This window comes from Oncorhynchus gorbuscha, linkage group LG04, assembly GCF_021184085.1.
Source record: "Oncorhynchus gorbuscha isolate QuinsamMale2020 ecotype Even-year linkage group LG04, OgorEven_v1.0, whole genome shotgun sequence".
Taxonomy (NCBI): domain Eukaryota; kingdom Metazoa; phylum Chordata; class Actinopteri; order Salmoniformes; family Salmonidae; genus Oncorhynchus; species Oncorhynchus gorbuscha.
In genome coordinates, this window is record NC_060176.1 from 32,878,075 (window position 1) to 32,906,051 (window position 27,977).

Consider the following 27,977-nt stretch of genomic DNA (forward strand, 5'->3'; position numbering starts at 1 on the left):
GTGTTGCTGGTTATTTAGACCAGAGTCCCCCATAATACCATGTATAGGATTCTACAGACCCCACTGAGTATTCCCAACACAAATGTTACATATAATACTTTTTTCTCTGAAAACCAATATGTATTTCACACACAGTGTAGTGCATTGTGGGCATTTATTGAACTTTGGAAATATGTTTGAAACCCCCATTTAATGCAAATGTCACTTAAAAATGAACAAGTATGAACCATTGTTGATGTTTTGACAATCCTTTTTCATAAATACAGGTTAATGACACTTTTCTACTATTACGTGGGGGACTTTTATTTTTAACGTTTTCCAAAATTCCGTGAACGGATGTACTTTTCAAATGTTGCTGATGAGACGCTGGTCCAGTCTGGGACCTCAAAAACAGCTGGAATCTGGAACTGAGCCTAGAAAATAGTCGAAGACAAAACCGGGGCATTAGCTAACTGAGCTAAAAGGTATTGTAAACGAAAACAATTATTTGTTATAATATTATATATTAAGCTATATGAAATCGTGTTTGTTGAATACTTGTGTAGATATCTGCGTCCCTCTTTTTGATGACCCGATTCGTTTCCAACTGCTCGCTAGCTAACGTTAGCTAAAAGGCTAACCTGCTTGCCTTGAGATGCTGGAGTCGATGGTCATTCCACAGAATGGTGATACTTGCTCAATTAGCTAGCAGTCAGACCTTTTTTTCCCCCCATGTCAAATGTTCACTCCCTATACTGCATGTTAATTAGCTTGCTAGTTAGGCATTTAACGTTTGATGTAACTAACGTTAACTAGCTATTTGTTTTCCAAATGCCAGCCAGCCATCAAGCTAGCTAGCTAACTAGGGACTCCCTAAAAACACATCACTTCGTACGAAGATATTTTCTTAGCAGGTTCGGGAAATATTTTTCGCTTACTACAAGCTTCACTCCGTTGATCTACGTGGGTGGAGTGGGATTTTTGTAGTAGGAGACACCTTTTGGTAGTGTGCAACTGCAGCCTGCAATTCTGGGCGTTGCTGCATGTTCAGCAATGCCCCCCGTCGAGCATCCCATTGGCTCCTTCATGAACACCGCCCATCGAGCGCCCACATTTGTTCCTCAATGACTGCCAAGGTGTCGCCCGACAATGACTAGGGCGACACCATGCCCTAGCTGGCTACCCCCCCCCCCCCCTCCCTACCGAAAATTGTACTTTATTTTAGACTGGTCTAAAGAAGCATGATATGAAGGAAATGTAGTCTATTTCAGAAGAACAGAATAGCTTACTCTGAGTTGTCCTTATGTTAGGTCCTGATCTGACTTTGCCAAATAGCTGTGGGCTACTCTAGTTCATTTTAGCAGACAAGATTTGCTTCGATTTGCTTCGAATTCTGTGGCATTATTTTATAGCATGAAGAATGAGAAAAAAGAAGAAACCCAGACACTGCTCTTGATAGTATCACTGCTCTTTAATAAGCTTTACTTATCGTCAGTGTTTTCTAGAATACAATTGAAGGATACAATTAGACAAATCTGAATAAAATAGAAAGGATATTTTCTCCAAGCGATTTGAGGGAGTGCGCACATACGGCTATTCTGTGTTGAGCGGTGAACAAAGAAATGGGTGTTGCTGTGTCCTTAATTTAGAGTTAATAATGTAACTTTAGTTGTTCTACATGTTGGGCTATATGTTTTGATGTTTAATACATTGTAAGGCTGCATGATGCGACTCTAATGATGGTTTGAAAAAGTTGCTTGAAAGGCATGAGCTCTGCTTTGTTTTTTTTTGCGCAGGCTGTACACACTTCATCAGTCACTCATTCACAATTTGACAAACACTTGATAATGCCTAGAATTTCACGGCAGCATCCCCTTTGTGTGGCCATAATGCACCCTAAAAGAATCCATGCCTTTTGCAGCCAGTGGCCGTTGTGCCCTTCTCCCTGAGTGCTGTGTGCTCGGTAGCACCTCACTAACATGGCTCTCCATCATGTGATCGGATCTTTCTCACAGGTACAAGTAAAGACAGACACATCGGGGACGCAACTGCGGGCGTCCTTATACAATTCCGAGGTGCATATTGAAGATATTGGAAGAACTTTCCACGTTTACTTTTCGTCAGCCAACAAGATGAGTAGGCCTAACGGACAGCAAAAGCCCTAGCCCATGTCAATTTGTATCCCCCATAGTACAAAAGTCGACCTATTCTGTGTGAGAGAAAGATTTCCAAACATAGTCTGGGATAGTTGCGGGATGCGATAGATCCTAAATTAATATAACCGCTAGCATCAAAAAACATTAATTACGCAATGTGGCTGACACAACAGATCATAATGTTTAGCTTAAAATGTTGATAAACTATTAGGCTATTTCTTCACGTAAGCTCAGCAATGCGCACATGGCAGTAGGCTATAAGCGCAAATGTTCCATTAGTGGGAAAACACCATTCTCAAAAGTGACCGCAAATGCAATTATGCATGTAAATGCTTTTATTTAGGGATGGACCAGTATGACATTTTTTTGTCCGATACGGATATCTGATATTTTGCTTGCCAAAAATACCCGATAACCGATATTAACATTTTTAGCGGCCTTTTAAGCGTTCTAGTATAGTTGAAACACACACACTGACCAAAAAGTTATTTTGTTGGCATTTACCTATGTCCCCATCACCAGTCAAACATACATTTACATTTACATTTAAGTCATTTAGCAGACGCTCTTATCCAGAGCGACTTACAAATTGGTGCATTCACCTTATGACATCCAGTGGAACAGTCACTTTACAATAGTGCATCTAAATCTTAAAGGGAGGGGGGTGAGAGGGATTACTTATCCTATCCTAGGTATTCCTTAAAGAGGTGGGGTTTCAGATGTCTCCGGAAGGTGGTGATTGACTCCGCTGTCCTGGCGTCGTGAGGGAGTTTGTTCCACCATTGGGGGGCCAGAGCAGCGAACAGTTTTGACTGGGCTGAGCGGGAGCTGTACTTCCTCAGTGGTAGGGAGGCGAGCAGGCCAGAGGTGGATGAACGCAGTGCCCTTGTTTGGGTGTAGGGCCTGATCAGAGCCTGGAGGTACTGAGGTGCCGTTCCCCTCACAGCTCCGTAGGCAAGCACCATGGTCTTGTAGCGGATGCGAGCTTCAACTGGAAGCCAGTGGAGAGAACGGAGGAGCGGGGTGACGTGAGAGAACTTGGGAAGGTTGAACACCAGACGGGCTGCGGCGTTCTGGATGAGTTGAAGGGGTTTAATGGCACAGGCAGGGAGCCCAGCCAACAGCGAGTTGCAGTAATCCAGACGGGAGATGACAAGTGCCTGGGTTGGGACCTGCGCCGCTTCCTGTGTGAGGCAGGGTCGTACTCTGCGGATGTTGTAGAGCATGAACCTACAGGAACGGGCCACCGCCTTGATGTTGGTTGAGAACGACAGGGTGTTGTCCAGGATCACGCCAAGGTTCTTAGCGCTCTGGGAGGAGGACACAATGGAGTTGTCAACCGTGATGGCGAGATCATGGAACGGGCAGTCCTTCCCCGGGAGGAAGAGCAGCTCCGTCTTGCCGAGGTTCAGCTTGAGGTGGTGATCCGTCATCCACACTGATATGTCTGCCAGACATGCAGAGATGCGATTCGCCACCTGGTCATCAGAAGGGGGAAAGGAGAAGATTAATTGTGTGTCGTCTGCATAGCAATGATAGGAGAGACCATGTGAGGTTATGACAGAGCCAAGTGACTTGGTGTATAGCGAGAATAGGAGAGGGCCTAGAACAGAGCCCTGGGGGACACCAGTGGTGAGAGCGCGTGGTGAGGAGACAGATTCTCGCCACGCCACCTGGTAGGAGCGACCTGTCAGGTAGGACGCAATCCAAGCGTGGGCCGCGCCGGAGATGCCCAACTCGGAGAGGGTGGAGAGGAGGATCTGATGGTTCACAGTATCGAAGGCAGCCGATAGATCTAGAAGGATGAGAGCAGAGGAGAGAGAGTTAGCTTTAGCAGTGCGGAGCGCCTCCGTGATACAGAGGAGAGCAGTCTCAGTTGAATGACTAGTCTTGAAACCTGACTGATTTGGATCAAGAAGGTCATTCAGAGAGCGATAGCGGGAGAGCTGGCCAAGGACGGCATGTTCAAGAGTTTTGGAGAGAAAAGAAAGAAGGGATACTGGTCTGTAATTGTTGACATCGGAGGGATCGAGTGTAGGTTTTTTCAGAAGGGGTGCAACTCTCGCTCTCTTGAAGACGGAAGGGACGTAGCCAGCGGTCAGGGATGAGTTGATGAGCGAGGTGAGGTAAGGGAGAAGGTCTCCGGAAATGGTCTGGAGAAGAGAGGAGGGGATAGGGTCAAGCGGGCAGGTTGTTGGGCGGCCGGCCGTCACAAGACGCGAGATTTCATCTGGAGAGAGAGGGAGAAAGAGGTCAGAGCACAGGGTAGGGCAGTGTGAGCAGAACCAGCGGTGTCGTTTGACTTAGCAAACGAGGATCGGATGTCGTCGACCTTCTTTTCAAATTGGTTGACGAAGTCATCTGCAGAGAGGGAGGAGGGGGGAGGGGGAGGAGGATTCAGGAGGGAGGAGAAGGTGGCAAAGAGCTTCCTAGGGTTAGAGGCAGAAGCTTGGAATTTAGAGTGGTAGAAAGTGGCTTTAGCAGCAGAGACAGAGGAGGAAAATGTAGAGAGGAGGGAGTGAAAGGATGCCAGGTCCGCAGGGAGGCGAGTTTTCCTCCATTTCCGCTCGGCTGCCCGGAGCCCTGTTCTGTGAGCTCGCAATGAGTCGTCGAGCCACGGAGCGGGAGGGGAGGACCGAGCCGGCCTGGAGGATAGGGGACATAGAGAGTCAAAGGATGCAGAAAGGGAGGAGAGGAGGGTTGAGGAGGCAGAGTCAGGAGATAGGTTGGAGAAGGTTTGAGCAGAGGGAAGAGATGATAGGATGGAAGAGGAGAGAGTAGCGGGGGAGAGAGCGAAGGTTGGGACGGCGCGATACCATCCGAGTAGGGGCAGTGTGGGAGGTGTTGGATGAGAGCGAGAGGGAAAAGGATACAAGGTAGTGGTCGGAGACTTGGAGGGGAGTTGCAATGAGGTTAGTGGAAGAACAGCATCTAGTAAAGATGAGGTCGAGCGTATTGCCTGCCTTGTGAGTAGGGGGGGAAGGTGAGCGGGTGAGGTCAAATGAGGAGAGGAGTGGAAAGAAGGAGGCAGAGAGGAATGAGTCAAAGGTAGACGTGGGGAGGTTAAAGTCGCCCAGAACTGTGAGAGGTGAGCCGTCCTCAGGAAAGGAGCTTATCAAGGCATCAAGCTCATTGATGAACTCTCCGAGGGAACCTGGAGGGCGATAAATGATAAGGATGTTAAGCTTGAAAGGGCTGGTAACTGTGACAGCATGGAATTCAAAGGAGGCGATAGACAGATGGGTAAGGGGAGAAAGAGAGAATGACCACTTGGGAGAGATGAGGATCCCGGTGCCACCACCACGCTGACCAGAAGCTCTCGGGGTGTGCGAGAACACGTGGGCGGACGAAGAGAGAGCAGTAGGAGTAGCAGTGTTGTCTGTGGTGATCCATGTTTCCGTCAGTGCCAAGAAGTCGAGGGACTGGAGGGAGGCATAGGCTGAGATGAACTCTGCCTTGTTGACCGCAGATCGGCAGTTCCAGAGGCTACCGGAGACCTGGAACTCCACGTGGGTCGTGCGCGCTGGGACCACCAGATTAGGGTGGCCGCGGCCACGCGGTGTGGAGCGTTTGTATGGTCTGTGCAGAGAGGAGAGAACAGGGATAGACAGACACATAGTTGACAGGCTACAGAAGAGGCTACGCTAATGCAAAGGAGATTGGAATGACAAGTGGACTACACGTCTCGTATGTTCAGAAAGTTAAGCTTACGTAGCAAGAATCTTATTGACTAAAATGATTAAAATGATACAGTACTGCTGAAGTAGGCTAGCTGGCAGTGGGTGCGTTGTTGACACTACACTAATCAAGTCGTTCCGTTGAGTGTAATAGTTTCTGCAGTCCTGCTATTCGGGGGCTAGCTGGCTAGCTAGCAGTGTTGTTTACGTTACGTTGCGTTAAAAGAACGACAATAGCTGGCTAGCTAACCTAGAAAATCGCTCTAGACTACACAATTATCTTTGATACAAAGACGGCTGTGTAGCTAGCTATGTAGCTAGCTACGATCAAACAAATCAAACCGTTGTACTGTAATGAAATGAAATGAAAATTTGATACTACCTGTGAATGCGACCGGGTTGTGAGTGTATTCGGTAGACGTTGGCTAGCTGTTGGCTAGCTGTCGGCTAGCTGTTGGCTAGCTAGCAGAGTCTCCTACGTTAAGGACGACAAATAGCTGGATAGCTAACCTCGGTAAATTAAGATAATCACTCTAAGACTACACACTCTAAACTACACAATTATCTTGGATACGAAGACAGCAAAGACCGCTATGTAGCTAGCTAACACTACACTAATCAAATCGTTCAGTTGAGTGTAATAGTTTCTCCAGTGCAGCTAATCAGTGGACGTTAGCTAGCTGGCTAGTGAAGACTACGTTAGGACGGCAAAATACGATAATTACGCAATTATCTTTGATACAAAGACGGCTATGTAGCTAGCTAAGAAGAAATTGCTAAGATTAGACAAATCAAACCGTTGTGCTATAATGAAATGTAATTAAAAAGTTATACTCCCTGCGGGAGCGAAGTGCCGATGCGACCACTCGCTCCAACCCGGAATGCAATTGACCGTAATCAAAACGTATTTATTTCATTTACTTGCTGTGTTGTTTCGTTGTTCATTTGTTCAGTCATTTCATTCTCAACCAGGATTTCATCATACATGTCAAACAGTGAAGTTTCAGCTCTGTCTGTCTGTGGCCTCTCTTCCTCTGTGCGCACTGTCACTGTGTCCGTTTCCATCTTGTCCAGCTGTGTATGTAACATTTCACGTAAACCCTGTTTCTTGTCTGCATCGAAGTAGCGGTCCTTGTACCTAGCATCGAGCATGGTGGCGACACAGTAAAGAGGCTCAGAGAGAAAACCACCTAATCGCTCGTTCAGTCTCGAGTACTTTTGTAAGTTTTAACCCCACGTCTGTGTCGACAGTATTGTTGAGCAGGAGTTTCAATGCCATGACAGAGGGTATCACGTCTGCTGCAGACGCTGTTGATTAGCTTTTTTCTCGAGTCAGTTGTTCGAATGGCGCTAGGAGTGTGTTTATGTTTCAAACATGTTCTCAAATGCCATTGAAATGGCAGCAGTGATATGAGAACCAGCATATTCTTGAGCATGCAATACGGCTTTCCTCAGCATGCTCATGGGGCTGACATCGCTGGTTCAAATGTCAGGCTTGACACCTTAGCAAGTAGCATAACGAATTCCATTATCTTTGCCTTAATGGATTTCGCCTTTACTTGTCTCACATAATTTTTCTCACACTTTCTCAAATCACTGCTCAACTTGAACTTGTTTAGTTTTTGGAAGTGTACGTATGTTTTTCTGCGTTTGTTTTGTGTAGCGCTGTATTTTTCGTAGCGTCATTACGTCATCTACTTACGTATGCACGTCAGCTATGACATTGGTTTTGCACATCAGCTTTAAGCTAGACATCGGGGCAATATTGGCATTTTTAGCTAATATCGTCCAATTCCGATATATGCTCACCAATTATATTGTGCATCCCTACTTTATGAAAGACTATTTTCCACCCCCATGCTAGTGGCTATTGCTTAGAAATGATAATCCCAGATGTTGTGTATTGCTTTGAGCCAATCAGGTTGCAGTCTGTTGTTTACCCAAGACTGAACGTTAGGTGCAACATCAGAAGGTAGCATTCCTAGACATTAGCCACTCTAGCACGGTGGTGAAAATGGTGTTTCATAAAGAAAGTATGCCAGTTTTTCTCTGCCTTCTCCCCGTTATAAAGCTAGTTAAGGAGGAATATGATGCCCCACTGGGGACACGAGTGTATTACTGGGAATGCACATTGAGCCTTGGCTTCCCAGGCTAACCCGGTTTGATTTGATTTGATTTGCTGCTTGTGTATTCATTCATATATATCAGCTAAAAATAGAATGTTATCATGTTTTGGTCACAGAGTAAAAAATCACATGGCTAGCTAGTTGTCTACAGTAGGTTCTACCATTTCACAATAGCCTATAATCACCTTTTTGGTGGATTCTTGTTGTTTGGTTTATTGTTTGAACAGTCGTTGAGATTATATTTGATTAGTAATGCAAAATAGGCTACTTTGATGACTAGCCTATTATAGATCAGATCAAGGAACCAAGTGACAACACTGCCCCCTCAGCTGCGGAAGGAATGTAGTACTCAGGTAGTAAGAGTATGTTGAATGCCGAAGCATATGACCCTTTACTTGACCTCAGCCTAATTCTCTTAACCTGCTACGTAAATTCTATTAACATGTTACGATAAAGTCACTTTCGGTCATAGCTGTATTGAAGTGGCATGTTTTAGGCTATTCCAGCTTGGGAACGGGACTTGGCGGTTATTACTAATTACCACAGCCACAAAATAAAATGGTCTATATTGTAAAAATGTATGAAAACAAACATGATTTTTGGTCTTAATTTAAAGTTAGGGTTAGGCATACAGTTAACAGTGTGGTTAAGGTCAGGCTTAAGATCAGATTTTATGAAGCAACATTTTTGAAATAGACAGGGTTTATGACTTTATGGCTGTGGTAACTAGTGACGACCAGATTTAGCCTAGATAGCGTACTAGCCTGGGCAGCCGGTAGTGTGCGCTATAGATAGTGGAGATCCATAGCGCCCATTAGCGGCTTTCCAGACTATTAGCGGCTGGCCAGGCTATTATCTTGTTTTAAGATGGCGCCGAAGAACATGGCTGTTGTTTTACATTCTGTTTTTGTTCGTTTTTTTTGCGTTTTGTGTAACTTATTTCTTAACTTATTGTGTACATAATGTTGATGCTGGCAACATCCGCATCGAACTAAAGAGCTGCCACTTTCAAGGAGCAGGAGCCTAATCCGGGCGCTAAGAAATCCCGCTATGTCCTCAGATGAACCATCAAACAAGCAAAGCGTCAATACAGGATTAAGATTGAATCCTACTACACCGGCTCTGACGCTCGTTGGATGTGGCAGAGAACGGCGCTCAGAACCCAAAACAGCCAGAGGAATATCCGCCATTTTGGAGTCAACAAAGTTAGAAACAACACCATAAATATTCACTTACCTTTGATGATTTTCATCAGAAGGCACTCCCAGGAATCCCAGTTCGACAATAAATGACTGATTTGTTCCATAAAGTTCCATCATTTATGTCCAAATAGTCATTTGTTGTTAGCGTGTTAAGCCCAGTCATCCATCTTCATGAGGCGCAGGCACTTCGTCCAGACAAACTCGAAATGTTCCGTTACAGTCCTTTAGAAACATGTCAAACGATGTATGGAATCAATCTTTAGGATGTGTTTAACATAAAACATCAATAATGTTCCAACCGGAGAATTCCTTTGTCTTCAGAAAAGCACTGGAACGAGAGGTAACTCTGTCGGGAGCGCGCGTCATGAGACCAAGGCACTCTGCCAGACCACTGACTCAGAGGTCTCATGAGCCCCTCCTTTATAGTAGAATCCTCCATTCAAGTTTCTAAAGACAATTGACATCTAGTGGAAGCCATAGGATGTGCAACTTTACCCATATTGCAATGTGTATTCGGTAGGCCAAGCTTTGAAAAACTACAAACCTCAGATGTCCCACTTCCTGCTTGGATTTTTCTCAGGCTTTTGCCTGCCACATGAGTTCTGTTATACTCACAAACATCAACATCATTCAAACAGTTTTATAAACTTCAGAGTGTTTTCTATCCAATACTAATAATAATATGCATCTTGGACATAGTAGGAGGCAGTTCACTCTGGGCACTCTATTCACCCAAAATTGAAAATGCTGCCCCCTATCCCAAAAAGGTTAACATCAATGGGGCTGTAGTGGAGTGGGTTGAGCGTTTTCAAGTTCCTTGCTGTCCACATCACCAACGAACTATCATGGTCCAAACATACCAAGACAGTTGTGAAGAGGGCACGACAAAACCTTTTAAATCTCAGGAGACTAAAAAGATTTGGCATGGGTCCCCAGATCCTCAAAAGGTTTTACAGCTACACCATCGAGAGCATCCTGACCGGTTGCATCACCGCCTGGTATGGCAACTACTCGGCATCTGAACGTAAGGCGCTACAGATGGTAGTGCAAATGGCCCAGTACATTACTGGGGCCTAGCGTCCTGCCATCCAGGACCTATATAATAGGCGGTGTCAGAGAAAAGCCCATAAAATTGTCAGGGACTCCTGTCACTCAAGTCATAGACCGTTTTCTTTGCTACCGCATGGCAAGCGGTACAGGAGCGCCAAGTCTAGGACCAAGAGGCTCCTCAACAGCATCTACCCCCAAGCCATAATAAGACTGCTGAACAATTAATAAAATCATCACTGAACAATTTACATTGACCCCCCTCCCTCCCTCATTGTTCATTGTCTATGCATAGTCACTTCACCCCCACCTCCATGTACAAGTTACCTCAACTAACCTGATCCCGCACACTGACTCAATACCGGTGCCCGCTGTATATAACCTCATTAGTTATCCTTATTGTGTTACTTTTTTATTATTACTTTTTATTTAGTCTACTTGGTAAATATTTTCTTAACTCTTCTTGATCTGCACTGTCGGTTAACCTTTCTTGCACAGGCGTTCCACTAGCGACCCACCTCGACAACATCCGGTGAAATTGCAGAGCGCGAAATTCTAATTACAGAAATAGTCATATTTAACATTCATTAAAATATTCATGAATTCGTGAAAAAAGCTTAACTTCTTGTTAATCCAGCTGCCAGATTTCAAAAAGGCTTTACAGCGAAAGCACACCATGCGATTATCTGAGAACAGCGCCCCGCACACAAAAGCATTTAAAAAACAAATGTCAACCAGGCAGGTGCGCCACGAAAGTAAGAAATAGAGATTGAAATAAATGCCTTACCTTTGAAGATCTTCTTCTGTTGGCACTCCAAAAGGTCCCAGTTACATCACAAATGGTCCTTTTCTTCGACAAAGTCCTTCTTTATATCCCCAAAAACCCAGTTTAGCTGGCGGACTTCTTTCAATAATCCACCGGTTTCCCTCCTTCAAAATGCATACAAAATGAATCCCAAATGTTACCAATAAACTTCTCCAAACAAGTCAACAACGTTTATAATCAAACCTCAGGTACCCTAATATGTAAATAAACAATCAAATTTAAGACGTAGAATCGTTATTGTCTTTACCGGAGATAAACAACAAAGAACGTGCTCTCATTCACAGGCATGAAAACACTACAGCCAAAATGGGAGCCACTTAGAAAAACTATAAATTCTAGCTCATTTTTCCAAAAACAAATCTGAAATTCTTTCTAACTGTTGACATCTAGTGGAAGCCCTGGGAACTGCAATATGGGACATTTACCCTTCATGTTAACCATGACAGCCATTGGAAACAGTGGTAGGCTGATTTTGTTTTTCTGGATGGTTTGTCCTCTGGTTTTCACCTGCCACATCAGTTCTGTTATACTCACAGACATTATTTTAACAGTTTTAGAAACTTTAGAGTGTATCCAAATCTACCAATTATATGCATATCCTAGCTTCTGGACCTGAGTAACAGGAAGTTTACTTTGGGCATGCTTTTCATCGACATCAAAATACTGCCCCCTAGCCCAAAGAGGTTTTAAGGGCTTGTAAGTAAGCATTTCAGGGTAAAGTCTTCACTGGTTGTATTCGGCGCATGTGACAAAGTTTGATTTGTAGCCCATTAACTAACCCAAAGTAGCAGGCATAAAATAAACGCCTGAATCTAGATCTCCTACATACTGGTCTAGACTAGTATGTTTTCTTCTGCACTGTTCAATCGAACCAGTAAATGTAGAGGAGGAATTAAGATGTGTCGCCTTGTTAATGTCCAAAAGCAGAAGTTGTGTCATAAGCTTGCTTTTCACTTCCCCTGAAAACCGGAACATCCGATTGTTGGAGACGTGGCAGAGGCTTGTAGCCCATAAACCTAGCTAATTATTGTTGCTAATTGGGTTTAAGGAAACAAAAATATAATTGCACCTTTTATACTTATATTCAATCTGGTGTTCATATTCAGTGATCTTTTAAATTCTTGATATGTAGTGCATTCAGAAAGTATTCAGTCCCCTTGATTTTTTTCCACATTATCTCAAATGGATTAAATAGATGTTTTTCCTTCACCAATCTTCAAACAATAACCCGTAATGACAAAGCAGAAACATGTTTTTCGAAACATTTACGCATTTATATAAAAAAACATATCGCATTTGCATAAGTATTCAGGCCCTTTACTCAGTACTTTGTTAACTTCTTTGGCAGCGATTACAGCCTTGAATCTTCTTGGGTATGACTCTACAAGCTTGGCACACCTGTGTATGGTGTGCCATTCTTTTCTGCAGATCCTCTCCAGCTCTGTCAGGTTGGATGGGATGTGTCGCTGCACAGCTATTCTCAGGTCTCTCCAGAGATGTTTGATCGGGTTCAAGTCCGGGCTCTGGCTGGGCCACTCAAGGACATTCAGAGACTTGTCCCAAAGCCACTCCTACGTGTTCTTGGCTTTGTGCTTAAGGTCTTTGTCTTGTCCTGAGGTCCTAACCTGCTCCAGAGCGCTCTTCGTCAAGGATCTCTCTGTGCATTGCTCTGTTCATCTTTCCCTCGATCCTGACTAGTCTACCAGTCCCTGCCGCTGAAATACATCCCCACAGCATGATGCTGCCACCACCATGCTTCTCCGTAGGGATGGTGCCAGGTTTCCTCCAGATGACATGACATTCAGGCCAAAGAGTTCAATCTTGGTTTCATTTATCGGACCAGAGAATCTTGTTTCTCATGGCCTGAGATTCCTTTAGGTGCCTTTTGGCAAACTCCTAGCGGGCTCACTGCGGTGGCGATCTGCGTTCTCCTTTTGGCGCATCACAGCCTGCTGAAGGTGAACACGGACAGCTTCCCATGTCTCCTCTGCGCGCCTGAACCAGTCGTCCACCACAGGAACCTCTGTGTGACTCTGATGTCAAGGCACCAGAAGCGGATGGTACCCCAGTACGCACTGGAAAGGAGAGAGAGTGGCGAAGTGAGTTCTGTGCCATCTCAGCCCAGGGCACAAAGCCGCCCACTCCCGCAGCCGGTCCTGGCAATAGGACCGCAGATACCTGCCCACATCCTGGTTTACTCTCTCCACCTGCCCATTACGCTCGGGGTAAAACCCTGAAGTAAAGGCTGATCGAGACCCCCAGACGTTCCATAAACGCCTTCCAGACCCTAGACGTGAACTGGGGACCTCGATCAGACACTATATCCCCAGGCACCACGTAGTGCCGGAAGAGGTGCTTAAACAAGGCCTTCGCAGTCTGTAGGGCCGTAGGGAGACCGTGCAGAGGGATGAGATGACAGGACTTAGAGAAACGATCCACAACGACCAGGATCGTGGTGTTACCCTGTGAGAGTGGAAGATCGATCAGAAAATCCACCGACAGGTGCGACCAAGACCATTGTGGAACGGGTAAGGGGTGTAGCTTACCTCTGGGCAGGTGCCTAGGAACCTTACACTGGGCGCACACCGAGCTGGAGGAAACATGAATCCTCACGTCCTTAGCCAAGGTAGACCACCAGTGCCTCCCCCTCAGCGCACTGTCCAACCGATCCCAGGATAATCAGAGGGTGACGTGTGGGCCCAATAGATCAACCGGTCACGAAGAGCAGATGATGCATACAGACGCCCAGTGGGATACTGGCAGGGAGCGGGCTCTGCACGTAACGCCTGCTCAATGTCCGTGTCCAGCTCCCACACTACCGGCTCCACCAGGCAGGAGGCATGGAGTATGAGAGTGGGATCCATGGGCCGCTCATCTGTGTCATACAGCCGAGACAATACGTCTGTCTTCACGTTCTGGGAGCCTGGTCGGTAGTAAAGGGTAAACACAAAATGGGTGAAAAACATGGCCCACCTTGCCTGGCGAGGGATCAGTCTCCTCACCGCCCGGATGTACTCTAGATTACGGTGGTCAGTCCAAATGAGAAAAGGGTGTCCAGCCCCAACAAGCCAATGTCTCACCACCTTCAAGGCCTTGATGACATCCAACAGCTCCCGGTTCCCCTCGTCATAGTTTCGCTCTGCTGGGCTGAACTTCTTCGAGAAGAAGGCACAGGGGCGGCGCTTCGATGGCTTACCCGAGCCCTGAGAGAGCACAACTCCTATCCCAGCCTCGGATGCGTCCATCTCCACTATGAACGCCAAAGAGGGATCTGGATGGGCCAGCACGGGAGCCGAGGTGAACAGAGCCCTCGGGTGACTAAAAGCCCTGTCTGCCTCAACTGACCTCTGCAAGGGTACCGAGCCCCCCTTCAGCAGTGAGGTAATGGGAGCCACTACCAGACCAAAACCCTGGATAAACCTCCGGTACTAGTTGGCAAGCCCTAAGAACCGCTGCACCTCCTTTACCGTGGTTGGAGTCGGCAATTACACACGGCTGAAATGCGGTTACTAGAGCGCGAGCCAAATCGGCATGGTCAGGGGGAATGCGCATGGTGGAGACCTGGTCTGGACTCTCCATCGTAGTAGCACCAACGGAAACCCCTAAACACCTCCCCGAGCACTCTTGCGACCACCCCGTGAGAGCCCTCTGTGGCCAAGAAACAGTGGGGTTATGACAAGCTAACCAGGGTAGGCCTAGCACCACGGGAAATGCAGGAGAGTCAATAAGGAAGAGACTAATTCTCTCCTTGTGACCCCCCTGCGTCACCATGCACAGAGGAGCGGTGACCTCCCTAATCAACCCTGACCCTAATGGTCGACTATCTAAGGCATGAACGGGGAAGGGCACAGCCACGGGAACAATGGGGATCCCTAAACTATGGGCGAACGCTCTATCAATAAAATTGCCAGCCGCGCCTGAATCGACGAGCGCCTTATGCTGGGAATGCGGGGAAAGTGACATACACAAACATATGTACAACAGAGGACTCTGGGTCAGAATGGTGCCGGCTCACCCGGGGTAGCGCCAGAGCCAATATACTGGTTAACTATTATGCATATAGCAACAAAGGGAAAGGTGCCAATTCTACAAGACACTGAAGATTGTTTCAGAACTGCGGACAGTGACCATATCCAAAATAATATTTGATTTATTAGTGTAGCACTATTATTTTTACATAATACAACCATATACAATTTTAGTATCACATGTCTTACAGTGATGGTCTTTGCCATCCCTGCAGCCTCCGCAATAGATTAGTCCATTGAGACAGGTGCGAATCAGACAGGTGTCTTGTGCACCATGAAAAAGTAATCATAATTGCGACTGCTTGACTAAAGAAATCTGTTCGACCAACAGCCTATCGACCAATCAATTGACCAGTCAACTAAATGTGGTCAACCCTAAACACTGCACAGCTAGTCACATTACGTTGAACAGTCTAAGTGAGTCACCTAAAGGATTTAGCCTGTAGACATTGATCAGCTTTGTTGGGTGACTTTTGGATCGAGACCGTTCAAACAGCCACTCTAGGTCATAGAAACTTGGTCATCACAGATTTGCAGGAAGTGGCCTATAGTCAATAGTGTGTCCCAAATGGCATCCTATTGCCTATATAGTACCCTATGGGCCCTGGTCAAAAGTAGTGCACGCAATATGGAAAAGGGTGCTATTTAAGACACGGTCCAGATCTATAAATCACAAAGTTGTCTTTACTTAGGCTGTAAATTAATGTGGAATGCTAATATCAGGCTTTATCAAACAGGTTGCTTCTCACTAGGGTGTCAAGAATAATGCTGACTGAAGATGGATGCTCCTGAGTACTTGGATTTGGATGAGATTGACTTCACTGATGATTCAGTGGTGAGTAAAAGTCCAAAACTCAGGTTGTTCTACAGTAAATAGTTACACACCATCTGGCTATGCCAGGGGATGTAATATAGTCTATGGGGAAGTTTCCTGGACACAGATTAAACCTAATCTCCATTGAGTTTGCTTTTTAGTCCAGGACTAGTCTTAATCTGTGTCGTCTGGGGAAACCACCTCTATATGGAGTACTTTCTAGGCTACAGTTGGCTAAATTAATATTTCAATGTAATAAACACTTATAGACAAACATGTTGATGGTCTCTTCCCTGTAAAAGTATTCTGTGACATCCTTGAAGAACATTCCAGAGCTGTCCAGAAGAAACGATGGTCAGGGAGAAGAAAGACAAGGTGTGGCCTGTAGGCTATTATTGCAAATGTATTTTTTTTAAATGAATGTCTTATTATTTTGTAGCACTACAGGTAGCCTAAATGGCAGATAGAAACGTTTTTGTTTTATTTGACCATCTTTAGCCCCAGCCATCAACTGGAGCCGTGGTGTGTCGTCACATAGTGGCGGTGGAATCAAGCCGACCGGCATCGCCGACGTCCACAGCAAATTCCGGCCTGTGAAGAGGGTCTCGCCACTCAAACATCAACCGGAGACCTCTGACAACGAGAGTGACAACGAGGCTCAGGCTCACAATGGGGAAGGCAGTAGCAAAGAAGAAGCCTCAGACAAAACACCTGCAGCCTGCGAAGGCCAGGGATTTAAAGCCAAGAGCCTGGGAACCGGAGGAGCTCTTTTTGGGGAGCTGGAGCACTACGACCTGGACATGGATGAGATACTGGACGTGCCTTACATTAAATCCAGCCAACATGTCTCTACTCTTCCCAGAGTTCCCCATGACAAAAGGACGGTGGGTGGCGGTGGTAACGCCAGTGACAGGTGCCACGGCGTTAAGACCTCCACACTTACCCACCCTGAGAGCCTTGCAAGTGTCACCCAGTACTGTATGCTTTCGCCCGTCAAATGGTCTGATATGAGGAAGTTGAAATCTCTGGACCCGGACAATCACAGGCCACCCGCTGGGGGCTATGACCACTCCACACCAGGATCACTTAGCAGTTCCTCTGCCTCAGACATGGATAAACTTTTAGCCAACAGGGCCTACCCAGAGACACAGGCACACAAGACAGGGGCTGACACCCCTGGGAGCAGCCAGGCTATGATGTTCCCCCTCCAGGGCTGTGCTGGGTCTAGGCAGGACAGCAGTAAGACCTGGAACGGTACAAGACTACACGGAGAGTGTGATGACGAGACCAAGAAATCCCAGAACATCATCAATATCATCCGAGAGGGGCAGATCTCTCTGTTGGTAAGTCAACAGTATGTGGAAAAGCCATAACAATATAGTTGTAGGCTATATGAACAATACCATTTTGTATCAGCAACTCACTGAGTGTTATTCCTGGTGTTCTCTGTCCATAGCCTCACCTGGCCGCTGATAACCTGGAGCTGATCCAGGACGAGGAGGGGAACAACCTGCTCCACATCTCTGCGTCCCAGGGCCACGCTGACTGCCTGCAGCACCTCACCTCCCTCATGGGAGAGGACTGCCTCAACGAGCGCAACAACCACCAGCTTACACCTGCTGGGCTCGGGGTGAAGGTGAGTGAGAGGACGGGTGAGAGATTGGGTCAGGGCCTCTAGAAAACTTAACTTGTGGACATTGCGAGTCAACCATGTCCAATGATGTCCACCTACCATGTCAACCAAGGCAGACGTCTAGGTTTCATTCTATATGGCACCCTATGGGCCCTAGTCTAAAATACTGCGCTATATAGTGAAAAGGGTGCTATTTGGAACAACTAGAGTTGGTTGTTAGTTAAGACCTTGATATTCCTGTGGGGAAAGATGACACCATGTCTCCGGCTGTTCAAGTCTGGGTTTTGGATACTTATCTGTATTTTTCTCATTTACCCTCTTTTATTCCTTGTCTTCAATAAAAGAGGACACTGTCTATATCAAACTGATCTACAGAATAACTTGTGCATGTTTGTGTGCGTGCAGAACGGCCATTTGGAGTGTGTGCGCTGGATGGTGAGTGAGACGGAGGCCATCGCCGAGCTAAGCTGTAGCCGAGAGCACCCCAGTCTCATCCACTACGCAGCCCGCTACGGACAGGTGAGGGAGACGCACACCATTTTATAACCCTATCATTGGGGAAATCTAACTATTAGAATTAGAATTAGAACTATTAGAATTTTAGCAACCATGAAATGGCGGAGCGATTTCTGCGTAGTGCATCTTTTAAGTGTGGAAATTAGAGGTCGACCGATTATGACTTTTCAACGCCGATACCGATTATTGGAGGACCAAAAAAGACGCTGCCGATTTTAAATAAAATATGTAAAAGTACAACGTTTGAGTTCCTTGCTCAGAACATGAGAACATATGAAAGTTGGTGGTTCCTTTTAACATGAGACTTCAATATTCCAAGGTAAGAGGTTTTAGGTTGTAGTTAATATAGTATTTATAGGACCATTTCTCTCTATACCATTTGTATTTCATTAACCTTTGACTATGGGATGTTCTTATAGGCACTATAGTATTGCCAGTGTAACAGTATAGCTTCCGTCCCTCTCCTCACCCCTACCTGGGCTCGAACCAGGAACACATCGACACCAGCCACACCCGAAGCAGCGTTACCCATCGCTCCACAAAAGCCGCGAGGGAAATAACCACTCCAAGTCTGAGCGAGTGACGTTTGAAACGCCATTAGCGCACACCCAGCTAACTAGCTAGCCATTTCACATCGGTTACACCAGCCATTAGGCTGATATGGTTGAAGTCATAAACAGCACTGTGCTTGCGAAGAGCTGCTGGCAAAACACACAACAGTGCTGTTTGAATGAATGCTTATGAGCCTGCTGCTGCCTACCATTGCTCAGTCAGACTGCTTTATCAAATCATAGACTTAATTATAACATAATAACACACAGAAATACGAGCCTTTGGTCATTAATATGGTCGAATCCAGAAACTATAATTTTGAAAACAAAACGTTTATTATTTCAGTGAAATACTGAAAATACCGTTCTGTATTTTATCTAACGGGTGGCATCCCTAAGTCTAACAGGCAGGCTCCTCGTGGAGTGCAATGAGAGGCAGGTGGTTAGAGCGTTGGACTAGTTAACTGTAAGGTTGCAAGATTGGATCCCCCGAGCTGACAAGGTGAAAATCTGTCATTCTGCCCCTGAACAAGGCAGTTAACCCACCGTTCCTAGGCCATCATTGAAAATAAGAATGTGTTCTTAACTGACTTGCCTAGTTAAATAAAGGTATTAAATTAAATAATTAAAAACTGCAAAATCGGCGACCAAAAATACAGATTTCAGATTGTTATGAAAACTTTAAATCAGACCTAATTAATCAGTCGACCTCTAGTGTAAATATATACAGTATATTGCAGTGTGGTCACCACTGCAGCATTTCTGTTACCGCAATATCTATCCACACTTAGTATTATATAGTATGACTTTTGAATCCCATTTTCTTTAATCCTTTTTAGTGTATATTTTGTCCTTTTGGATGTTCATGATCTCTCTTTTAGGAAAAGGTTCTGCTGTGGCTGCTCCAATTCATGCAAGAGCAAGCCATTTCTCTGGACGAAGTGGACCAGTACGGAAACAGTGCAGTGCATGTAGCTGCTCAGTACGGCCATCTCACTTGCATTCAGGTATGTATCCTTCTGTGGCTGTTGGAAAAGCATGGCGCCTTCGAACAAGGTATGGTAGTAGGTGCTAGGCGCACCGGTTTATGTCAAGAACTGAAATGCTGCTGGGTTTTTCACGCAACTGTTTGCCGTGTGCTTCAAGAATGTTATTTTTGAAGATATTGATTATTTGGCTCCCCAAAGAATATATATATACAGTGGGGCAAAAAAAGTATTTAGTCAGCCACCAATTGTGCAAGTTCTCCCACTTAAAAATATGTGAGAGGCCTGTAATTTTCATCATAGGCACACTTCAACTATGACAGACAAAATGAGAAAAAAAAATCCAGAAAATCACATTGTAGGATTTTTAATGAATTTATTTGCAAATTATGGTGGAATATAAGTATTCACCTCTTCCACAATGACTTTATGGAGTTCAAAAATACAATTCTTGTCTTTCATAATTTGGTCCTATATACTCGGATGTGTAGTGGTCAGCATTTGTTGCTGGTATGTCATCCCCAAGTTTGCTTATCTTGCCAATGGAAAAAGTAATTAAAGTAGTTGGCAATATCAGTGGTCTTTGTGATGAATGAGCCATCTGATTCAATGATGGTGCCGAGTTGGCTTTTTTTATTTTTTTTTATTTAAGGTGCCCCAAAGCTTTTTACTATCATTTTTTTACTATCATTTTTCTTTGTTTCATAAGTTTATTTTTATTTACTTTAGTCACATGATTTCTTAATTTACATTTACATTACATTTTACATTTAAGTCATTTAGCAGACGCTCTTATCCAGAGCGACTTACAAATTGGTGCATTCACCTTATGACATCCAGTAGAACAGTCACTTTACAATAGTGCATCTAAATCTTAAAGGGGGGGGGTGAGAAGGATTACCTATCCTATCCTAGGTAAAAGAGGTGGGGTTTCAGGTGTCTCCGGAAGGTGGTGATTGACTCCGCTGTCCTGGTGTCGTGAGGGAGTTTGTTCCACCATTGGGGGGCCAGAGCAGCGAACAGTTTTGACTGGGCTGAGCGGGAACTGTACTTCCTCAGTGGTAGGGAGGCGAGCAGGCCAGAGGTGGATAAACGCAGTGCCCTTGTTTGGGTGTAGGGCCTGATCAGAGCCTGGAGGTACTGAGGTGCCGTTCCCCTCACAGCTCCGTAGGCAAGCACCATGGTCTTGTAGCGGATGCGAGCTTTGTAGTACATTTGCCAACCAGACTTATTTGCCATACTTATGCCTCATCCCTCTCAACCATACATTTTTTAAATTCCTCTTTGGTCCAGGACGATCAAACAATTTTTACAGTCATTTTATTACTGGATGCATGCATATTAGTAACTGGAATAAGCAATGTTGTAAATGTGTCAAGTGCAGCGTCAGGTTGTTCCTGGCTTGCTGAATCAACAGCAGGAAACAAATCGGGAGTAATATATCCGCTCATTCTATTGTGCCCTTGTCTATAAAAGAGAGGATATGGACTTTAGAATGTGATTTTACAAAATAGAATGAGGATGCGGGCGGCTGTTGATTCAGCAAGCCAGACGTATCAAAGTACGGTCGGTGACCACATTAACTATGTTTCAGAGAGACTAGCTGGGCCTAGGAAACATTGAAAACACTGTTTTACTTTGTTTCTGCACTTCTATGTACGTTAGATAATACAGATTTCATTTGCATGTTTTGTTGTTAAACTAAGTTGTTTTAGAGGAAGAATACTGGACAATAAGGACATTTGTAAATGTACTTTTTGGATGTTTGCCCATCCGTTTGCACTAAATGCTTTCTGTACCATTTTCATTCATTATTTTGGTAAGGCTTCAATGCCATTTCAGACACTACTAACAGCCGATAGGTCTTTGTTTGGAGCTCCTACTACATGAACTGACAAAGCAGCATGTCTTTCTTTCCTCAGACCCTGGTGGAGTACGGCTCCAACGTCACCGTGCAGAACCAGGGCGGCGAGAGGCCTTCCCAGAGCGCCGAACGGCAGGGCCACACCACCTGCGCCCGCTACCTGGTGGTGGTGGAGACGTGCATGTCGCTGGCCTCCCAGGTGGTCAAGCTCACCAAGCAGCTCAACGAGTGAGTGGGAGGTTGCTGTCTGACTCTTTTGATCTGTCCCAAAAAGCATCCTATTGCATAATAATAATAATAATAATATATGCCATTTAGCAGACGCTTTTATCCAAAGCGACTTACAGTCATGTGTGCATACATAGGTCACTACTTTTGACCAGAGGCCTATGGGTCCTGGTCAAAAGGAGTTTCCTATATAGGGAGCAGGGTGTTATTCAGGATGCGGCCTTTAACTCACCTCAGATTTACTTGTGTTGTCTGAACTTACTCCCTATTCCCTATATAGTACTATTAGCAGAGTTCTGGATTTGAGTCACATGACTTGGACTCGAGTCTCAAATTTGATGATTTGAGACTCAACTTAATAGAAAAGAAAAGAACGTAATACTTGATTTGGACTCTCAAGACTTGAGACTGATGACTTGAAATTATCCGGCCAGGTTTTGTAACATTTTGTCACTCATTGTGGCATAGAGTCTCCGTGGATCACTCTCCATGCAGTCAGAGACAGTAGCCACAGCATCGCCTTAGCAAAAAAGGCAACAGATTGGCTAGTGAAATGCACACTCAACCCTCACACCCTCAACACAGGTCGGGTGAGCTAGCGAACAGATTGCTGATTTGCTGTACAGGTGCAGCGCAAACATGAAATGGTAGTGAGAGAGGATTGCCATAATAAATAAATATGCATTTCCCCAAATAATTGGTGATCAAGAATATTAACTGCAGACAGCCTAGTGGTTAAGAACGTTGGGCCAGTAACAGAAAGGTTGTTGGTTCGAGTCCTCGAGCTGACTAGGTGAAAAATCTGTCTGCCCTTGAGCAAGGCACTTAACCCAAATTGCTCCTGTAAGTCGCTCTGGATAAGTGCATCTGTTAAGTAATTAAAATGTAAATTAAACTTCACCAGCAATGGGGCATCAATGAACAATTAATAGCATAGCTTTACTGGTCTTTTGGTATGTCAAAATTGCTTAAAATGTAAAGTTTACTTATGAATCTTGCATTTGGAATTTGATGTTAAAATTCATTATTACTGTGGCGCAATTCTCGCCAGTGTAGAGAGCTTTCTTTTCTTGTTGAAATGGTTGCTGCTACTTTCACATGTTTTAAATGCATACATGGTAAATCTATATTTAATCTAATCCGACAATAATTGCTAGCGTTTCATCATTCCATGCCTGTACTGTTTATTGCAACACTTGGACTTTTCTGTTTGATACGATACATTTTAACATTTCTTACACTCTGAGGCGGCGCAAGGTTTATTGTTCACATGAGCGTTTGTGAGACTCATGTGGTGGAAGTTCTGTTTATTTAATTCAATGTATCGTTTCTCATATTTCCCTGTTTATGTCGGAGTTCTGTGTGTCTGTCCTATGTCTCTGTCATTCTGGTTGCGCCCACCTCAGTGCCTATTCTAGGCTACGTGGACTGTGTGCCACTCTTTGGAGTCAGTACGTTGCACAAGAGAGAATTATTGTTCCATGTATGAATGTTGATGAAATATTATTAATAATCAATAAGTCTGATGAAGACGTATGTACCATAGTTACAACACTTGTTACTCGAATAATAGGGACTTGGTCTCACCTCTGGCTATCAGTGGACTTTGTCTCCGGTCAGAAGTAATGCACTACATGGGGAATAGGGTGCCATTTGGGATGCACATAAACCTAGTCTTTACACCAATGTGGATAAAAATAAATAATTTCTTTAAAAGGGTGTAATAACCACAGTATTTCAGAAAATGTACATTTTTAGCATGCGTTTTGGAAATGGAGATGCACTGAGGATTTTCTGGAGGTTAATTTTTATGAATCAATGTTTTAAAAATGAAGATTTTTTTTGGTTAATTTACCTTGAATGCATGTCAGTGTTATCATTATATATTGTTCCAAAAAATTTCAGACAAGCAACAAAGACGAATGCTCTACAGAATCAAGTTCAGCTACACCTGGATCCCTTAAAAGCAGAGGGAACTTTGCCACGATCGCCCAGGTCTGATCTTCCACCACATACTGTACTGTACACCATTCACCGTCTACACATTGATTACAAGCACGTACATGTAAATGAAATATATCCAAATCAGTCATTTCTGTCTTTTTGTTGATCAGCTCCCATGTCCCGTCTGTGGAGGCGTGGCCTGAAATGACCCTGACCGCAGAGGGGACCCCCGGGGATGGCCACTGGATCCTGAGGCAGAGGAGCGTCGACTCAGACACTGTCCTGCGCCAACTACTGGGTAAAGACATCTCAGACAAGGTGTGCACCAAGGAGAAGCTGTCCCTGGAGTTCCAGGAGGGCTCCAAAGCGGGGCCTCCTAGTCTGAACGGGGCCAACCCTGGGCCCCTGCGCAGGATGGGGGTGGTGGAAAGACGGGAGCTGAAGCTGGCCAGACTCAAGCAGATCATGCAGCGCTCTCTCAGCGAGTCCGACTCGGACACCTACCCCCCTGAAGAGGCCAAACATGGGCCCCCTCCAGGGGTGCGCCTAGAGAGACCCAGCCACCTGCCCATTGCAGAGAGCGAGGAACCTGTCGGCAACCTGCATCTGGGCATGAAGAAGCACACCTTGACCACCGAGCACAAGTCAGCTTTCGCCCTCAGCACCTCCAAGTCCATGGATGGATACCCCTCGCCCACATCGGACAAAAGCGAGCTTGACGCTGACGGGAAACCGGAGGCCTGTGGAGATTTCCCCGACTACAACAATGGACAAAAGATCACGACGAGCCCCAAAAGTGCACTCAAATCGCCTACCTCTCGAAGGAAGACCTCCCAGAACCTGAAACTGAGGGTGACCTTTGATGAGCAGGTGGTTCACAAGACGGGGCCACCAGAGAGTGAGCCGCCCAAGGGTGCCCACAGTAAAGAAGGAGCCGGAGGTAGGACTCCCACAGGGTCTGAGACGGTGAAGCGCCCGTTCGGGACATTCCGCTCCCTAATGGAATCGCTGAGTGGAAATCAGAACAGCAACAATAATAATGTCCAAACGTCTCCCTCTGTCAAACAGTCAAGCTGTGGTGTGTCCCAGGGCTCGCCTGGCAGGAAAACTGAGGTTAAAACCAGTCCATGTGGGCACTCCAAGGGCAAGAGCAAAGCTAGTGCTGTTTAGGGGCCTTTGTTTGTTTTTTTAAAGGACACAATAAAAAGCATTGTACTTTCTCTCACAGTATTTGATCAACTTGACAATTTACCTGTAACTGAAGTGTCCTCTGAAGTATCCAATACAATTGTATTACAGTATGTATACTTATGCACACACAGTTATACCATTGGTAAAACAATCTGTGGTTTTTCTCATGCACTTAATGTGCACTAGCACAAAGCGTATACACTGAATTAAAAATATAAACGCAACATGCAACAATTTCAAAGATTTTACTGAGTTACTGTTCTTATAAGGAAATCACTCAATTGAAATGAATTCATTTGGCACTAATCTATGAATTTCACATGACTGGGAATAGAGATATGCATCTGTTGGTCACAGATACCTTTAAAAAAAGGGTAGGGGCGTGCATCTGGTTTAACCACAATTTGCCTCATGCAGTGTGACATCTCCTAGTTAGACTGTACTGATGATCACTGTTTCATTTCTGAACAGGCATTGATTGCATAATCAGGCAGTTGATTGTAGCCTGTGGAATGTTGTCCAACTCCTCTTCAATGGCTGTGCGAAGTTGCTGGAAATTGGCGGGACATGGAACATGCTGTCGATCCAGTGCATCCGAAACATGCTAAATGGGTGACATGTCTGGTGAGTATGCAGACCATGGAAGAACTGGGACACCTTCCAGGAATTGTGTACAGATTCTTGTGACATGGGGCTGTTCATTATCATGCTGAAACATGAGGTGATGGCAGTGGATGAATGGCACGACAATGGGCCTCAGAATCTCGTCACGGTATCTGCATTCAAATTGCCATCGATAAAATGCAGTTGAGTTCATTGTCCTTATCTTATGCCTGCCCATATAATAACCCCACCACAACCATGGTGCACTGTTCACAACGTTGACATCAGCAAAACGCTCGCACACACCATGCACGCTGTCTGCCATCTGCCCGGTACAGCTGAAACCAGGATTCCTCCGTGAAGAGCACACATCTCCAGCTTTCCAGTGGCCATCGAAGTTGAGCATTTGCTCACTGAAGTCGGTTACGACACCAAACTGCAGTACGGTCAAGTCCCTAGTGAGGATGAGCATGCAGATGAGCTTCCCTGAGACGGTTTCTGACAGTTAGTGCTGAAACTCTTTAGTTGTGGGCTCCTGAGTGGCGCAGTGGTCTAAGGCACTGCATTTCAGTGCTAGAGGTGTCACTACAGACCCTGTTTCAATTCCACGGCTGTATCAAAACTGGCCGTGATTGGGAGTCCCATAGGGTGGCGCACAATTGTCCCAGCTCCGTTCTGGTTAGGGTTTGGCCAGGGTAGGTCGTGATTGTAAATAAGAATTTGTTCTTAACTGTCTTGCCTAGTTAAGTAATGGTTAAATAAAAAACACTGTTTCATCTGCTGCCGGGGTGGCTGGTCTCAGATGATCCCACAGGTGAAGAAGCTGAACATGAAGGTCCTTGGCTGGCATGGTTACACATGGTCTGTGTTTGTGAGGCTGGTTGGGCGTACTGACAAATTCTCTAAAAGGACATCAGAGGCGCCTTATGGAAAAGAAATTAACAGTAAATTGTCAGGGAACAGCTCTAGTGGACATTCCTGCAGTTAGCATGCCAATTGTACGCTCCCTCAGAACTTGAAACATCTGTGGCATTGTGTTGCGTGACAACTACATTTTAGTGAACTTTTGTCCCCAGCACAAGGTGCACCTGTGTAATGATCATGCTGTTTAATCAGCTTCTTGATATGCTGAACCCTGTAAGGTAGATGGATTATCTTGGCAAAGGGGAAATGCTCACTAACAAGGATGTTATGTTTTTTTTTTTAATAAGTTTTTTGTGCATGTGGAACATTTCTGGGATCTTTTATTTCAGCTGATGAAACATGAGACCAACACTACATTTTGCGTTTATGTTTTAGTTCAGTGTATTTGCAACCACTGTATATATTTAAAGCTTCTTTCACCTCACTTCTAGTCATTCGTAGTTTCATTATCTATGCAGTGGTTGGTTATCGCCAATATTTGACTTCCTGTCTGTATCAGTGACATGTATTGATGAGAGGTTTGAATGCAGTGATTTAATATAACCACACTTTGAGAATGAGGACACGTGTCCTTTTCTAATTATGATAGCATTTTTAGGGCTCTGGTGGAATATAAATGGTTGATCATGTTTTTTGTTCTTATCTTTGGTGTAACACACATTTGACAAAATGTCAAACGATGAATTTGACACTTCCTTCAGTAGAAATGCAATAGTTGCTCTAGTCTATGTGTGGTGTTAAACCTAAAGTGTATTTTACATTTTGTAAAAGAGTTGTTAGGTTTTGTATGCACAAAGACTGAATTAACCAAATGTTGATGATGCTTTGCGCCCTCCCACTAGTTACGACAAACTCCGAGCTGAAATAAACCATTACTTGTCTTCTGTCTCCTGTTTGTCTGTATGATTCTGTGGATTCAAAACAAGTCTGAAATTGTTACGATTTGAAACATTACCTGGGTCGTTCTCAGATGTTAGTCCAAATACAGTCATGAGTCAGAATTGGCTCACCACAATCCATAATCGAGATAAAATGCCATCATGATGAGGTAATACAGAGTTATTACACATGTAATGTACGTTGTGTCCCCCCAAGTATTCAATTCAAGTAACTTTATTTTCCTGTGCAGGGAATGTCTTGTGGGGTGTGGTTCAATATACAAAAATACAGTACATACAAATAATCAGAACATGAAATAAAGGAGACCATTAAATTGAGCCCATTCAATAATTTCTTAGCAAGCATAGTTAACGATGACTACTCTACGTTAAGGAGCCTGACAGGTTGGCAAAAAAATAGATACAACACATTGAGTTTATGCTGTTTTTTAAAACCCAATTCAACCAATAGATAGGCTGTATCAAAGGGTAATATGTCATTGGTTCGGTCTATTGAGATAGATCATTGAGACTGATGGGTTTAAATAAGATCATATATTTTTCATGGGGTGACACTTAAGACAATCTTTCAATATGGTTTGTTCAGACATCAAAATGTATGTTAAAAACAATAATAATGTCAGCTTGTTGTTATAGCCATTATACATGTGGCTTCATGCTATCAGAAACACATTACTGTAACGTTATACATAACAATATTTTGGTATTTTGCAGGAAATCAACCTATATTTATTACATGTAAGTATCCCAAAGGAATCTAATGGATCTTCACTAATTGTAGTT

The 27,977-nt window shown here is 44.8% G+C and overlaps 1 protein-coding gene across 2 annotated transcripts; it reads left to right on the plus strand.

Moving 5' to 3' along the window:
- The first annotated feature begins 333 nt into the window (after nt 1–333).
- On the plus strand, nt 334–26,113 carry LOC124033967 (synuclein, alpha interacting protein). Of its 2 annotated transcripts, none has more exons than XM_046346520.1 (10): nt 334–464; nt 15,779–15,876; nt 16,158–16,230; nt 16,354–17,198; nt 17,312–17,491; nt 17,894–18,007; nt 19,437–19,562; nt 21,464–21,633; nt 23,539–23,628; nt 23,748–26,113. In XM_046346520.1, exons 2-10 carry the CDS (start codon nt 15,820–15,822, stop codon nt 24,745–24,747), a joined length of 2,655 nt encoding a protein of 884 aa, XP_046202476.1. In that variant the 5' UTR covers nt 334–464; nt 15,779–15,819; the 3' UTR covers nt 24,748–26,113. The 2 variants fall into 2 exon arrangements, with proteins under 2 accessions (XP_046202476.1, XP_046202477.1); XM_046346521.1 differs by having other exon boundaries at nt 16,179–16,230.
- The last annotated feature ends 1,864 nt before the right edge of the window (nt 26,114–27,977 follow it).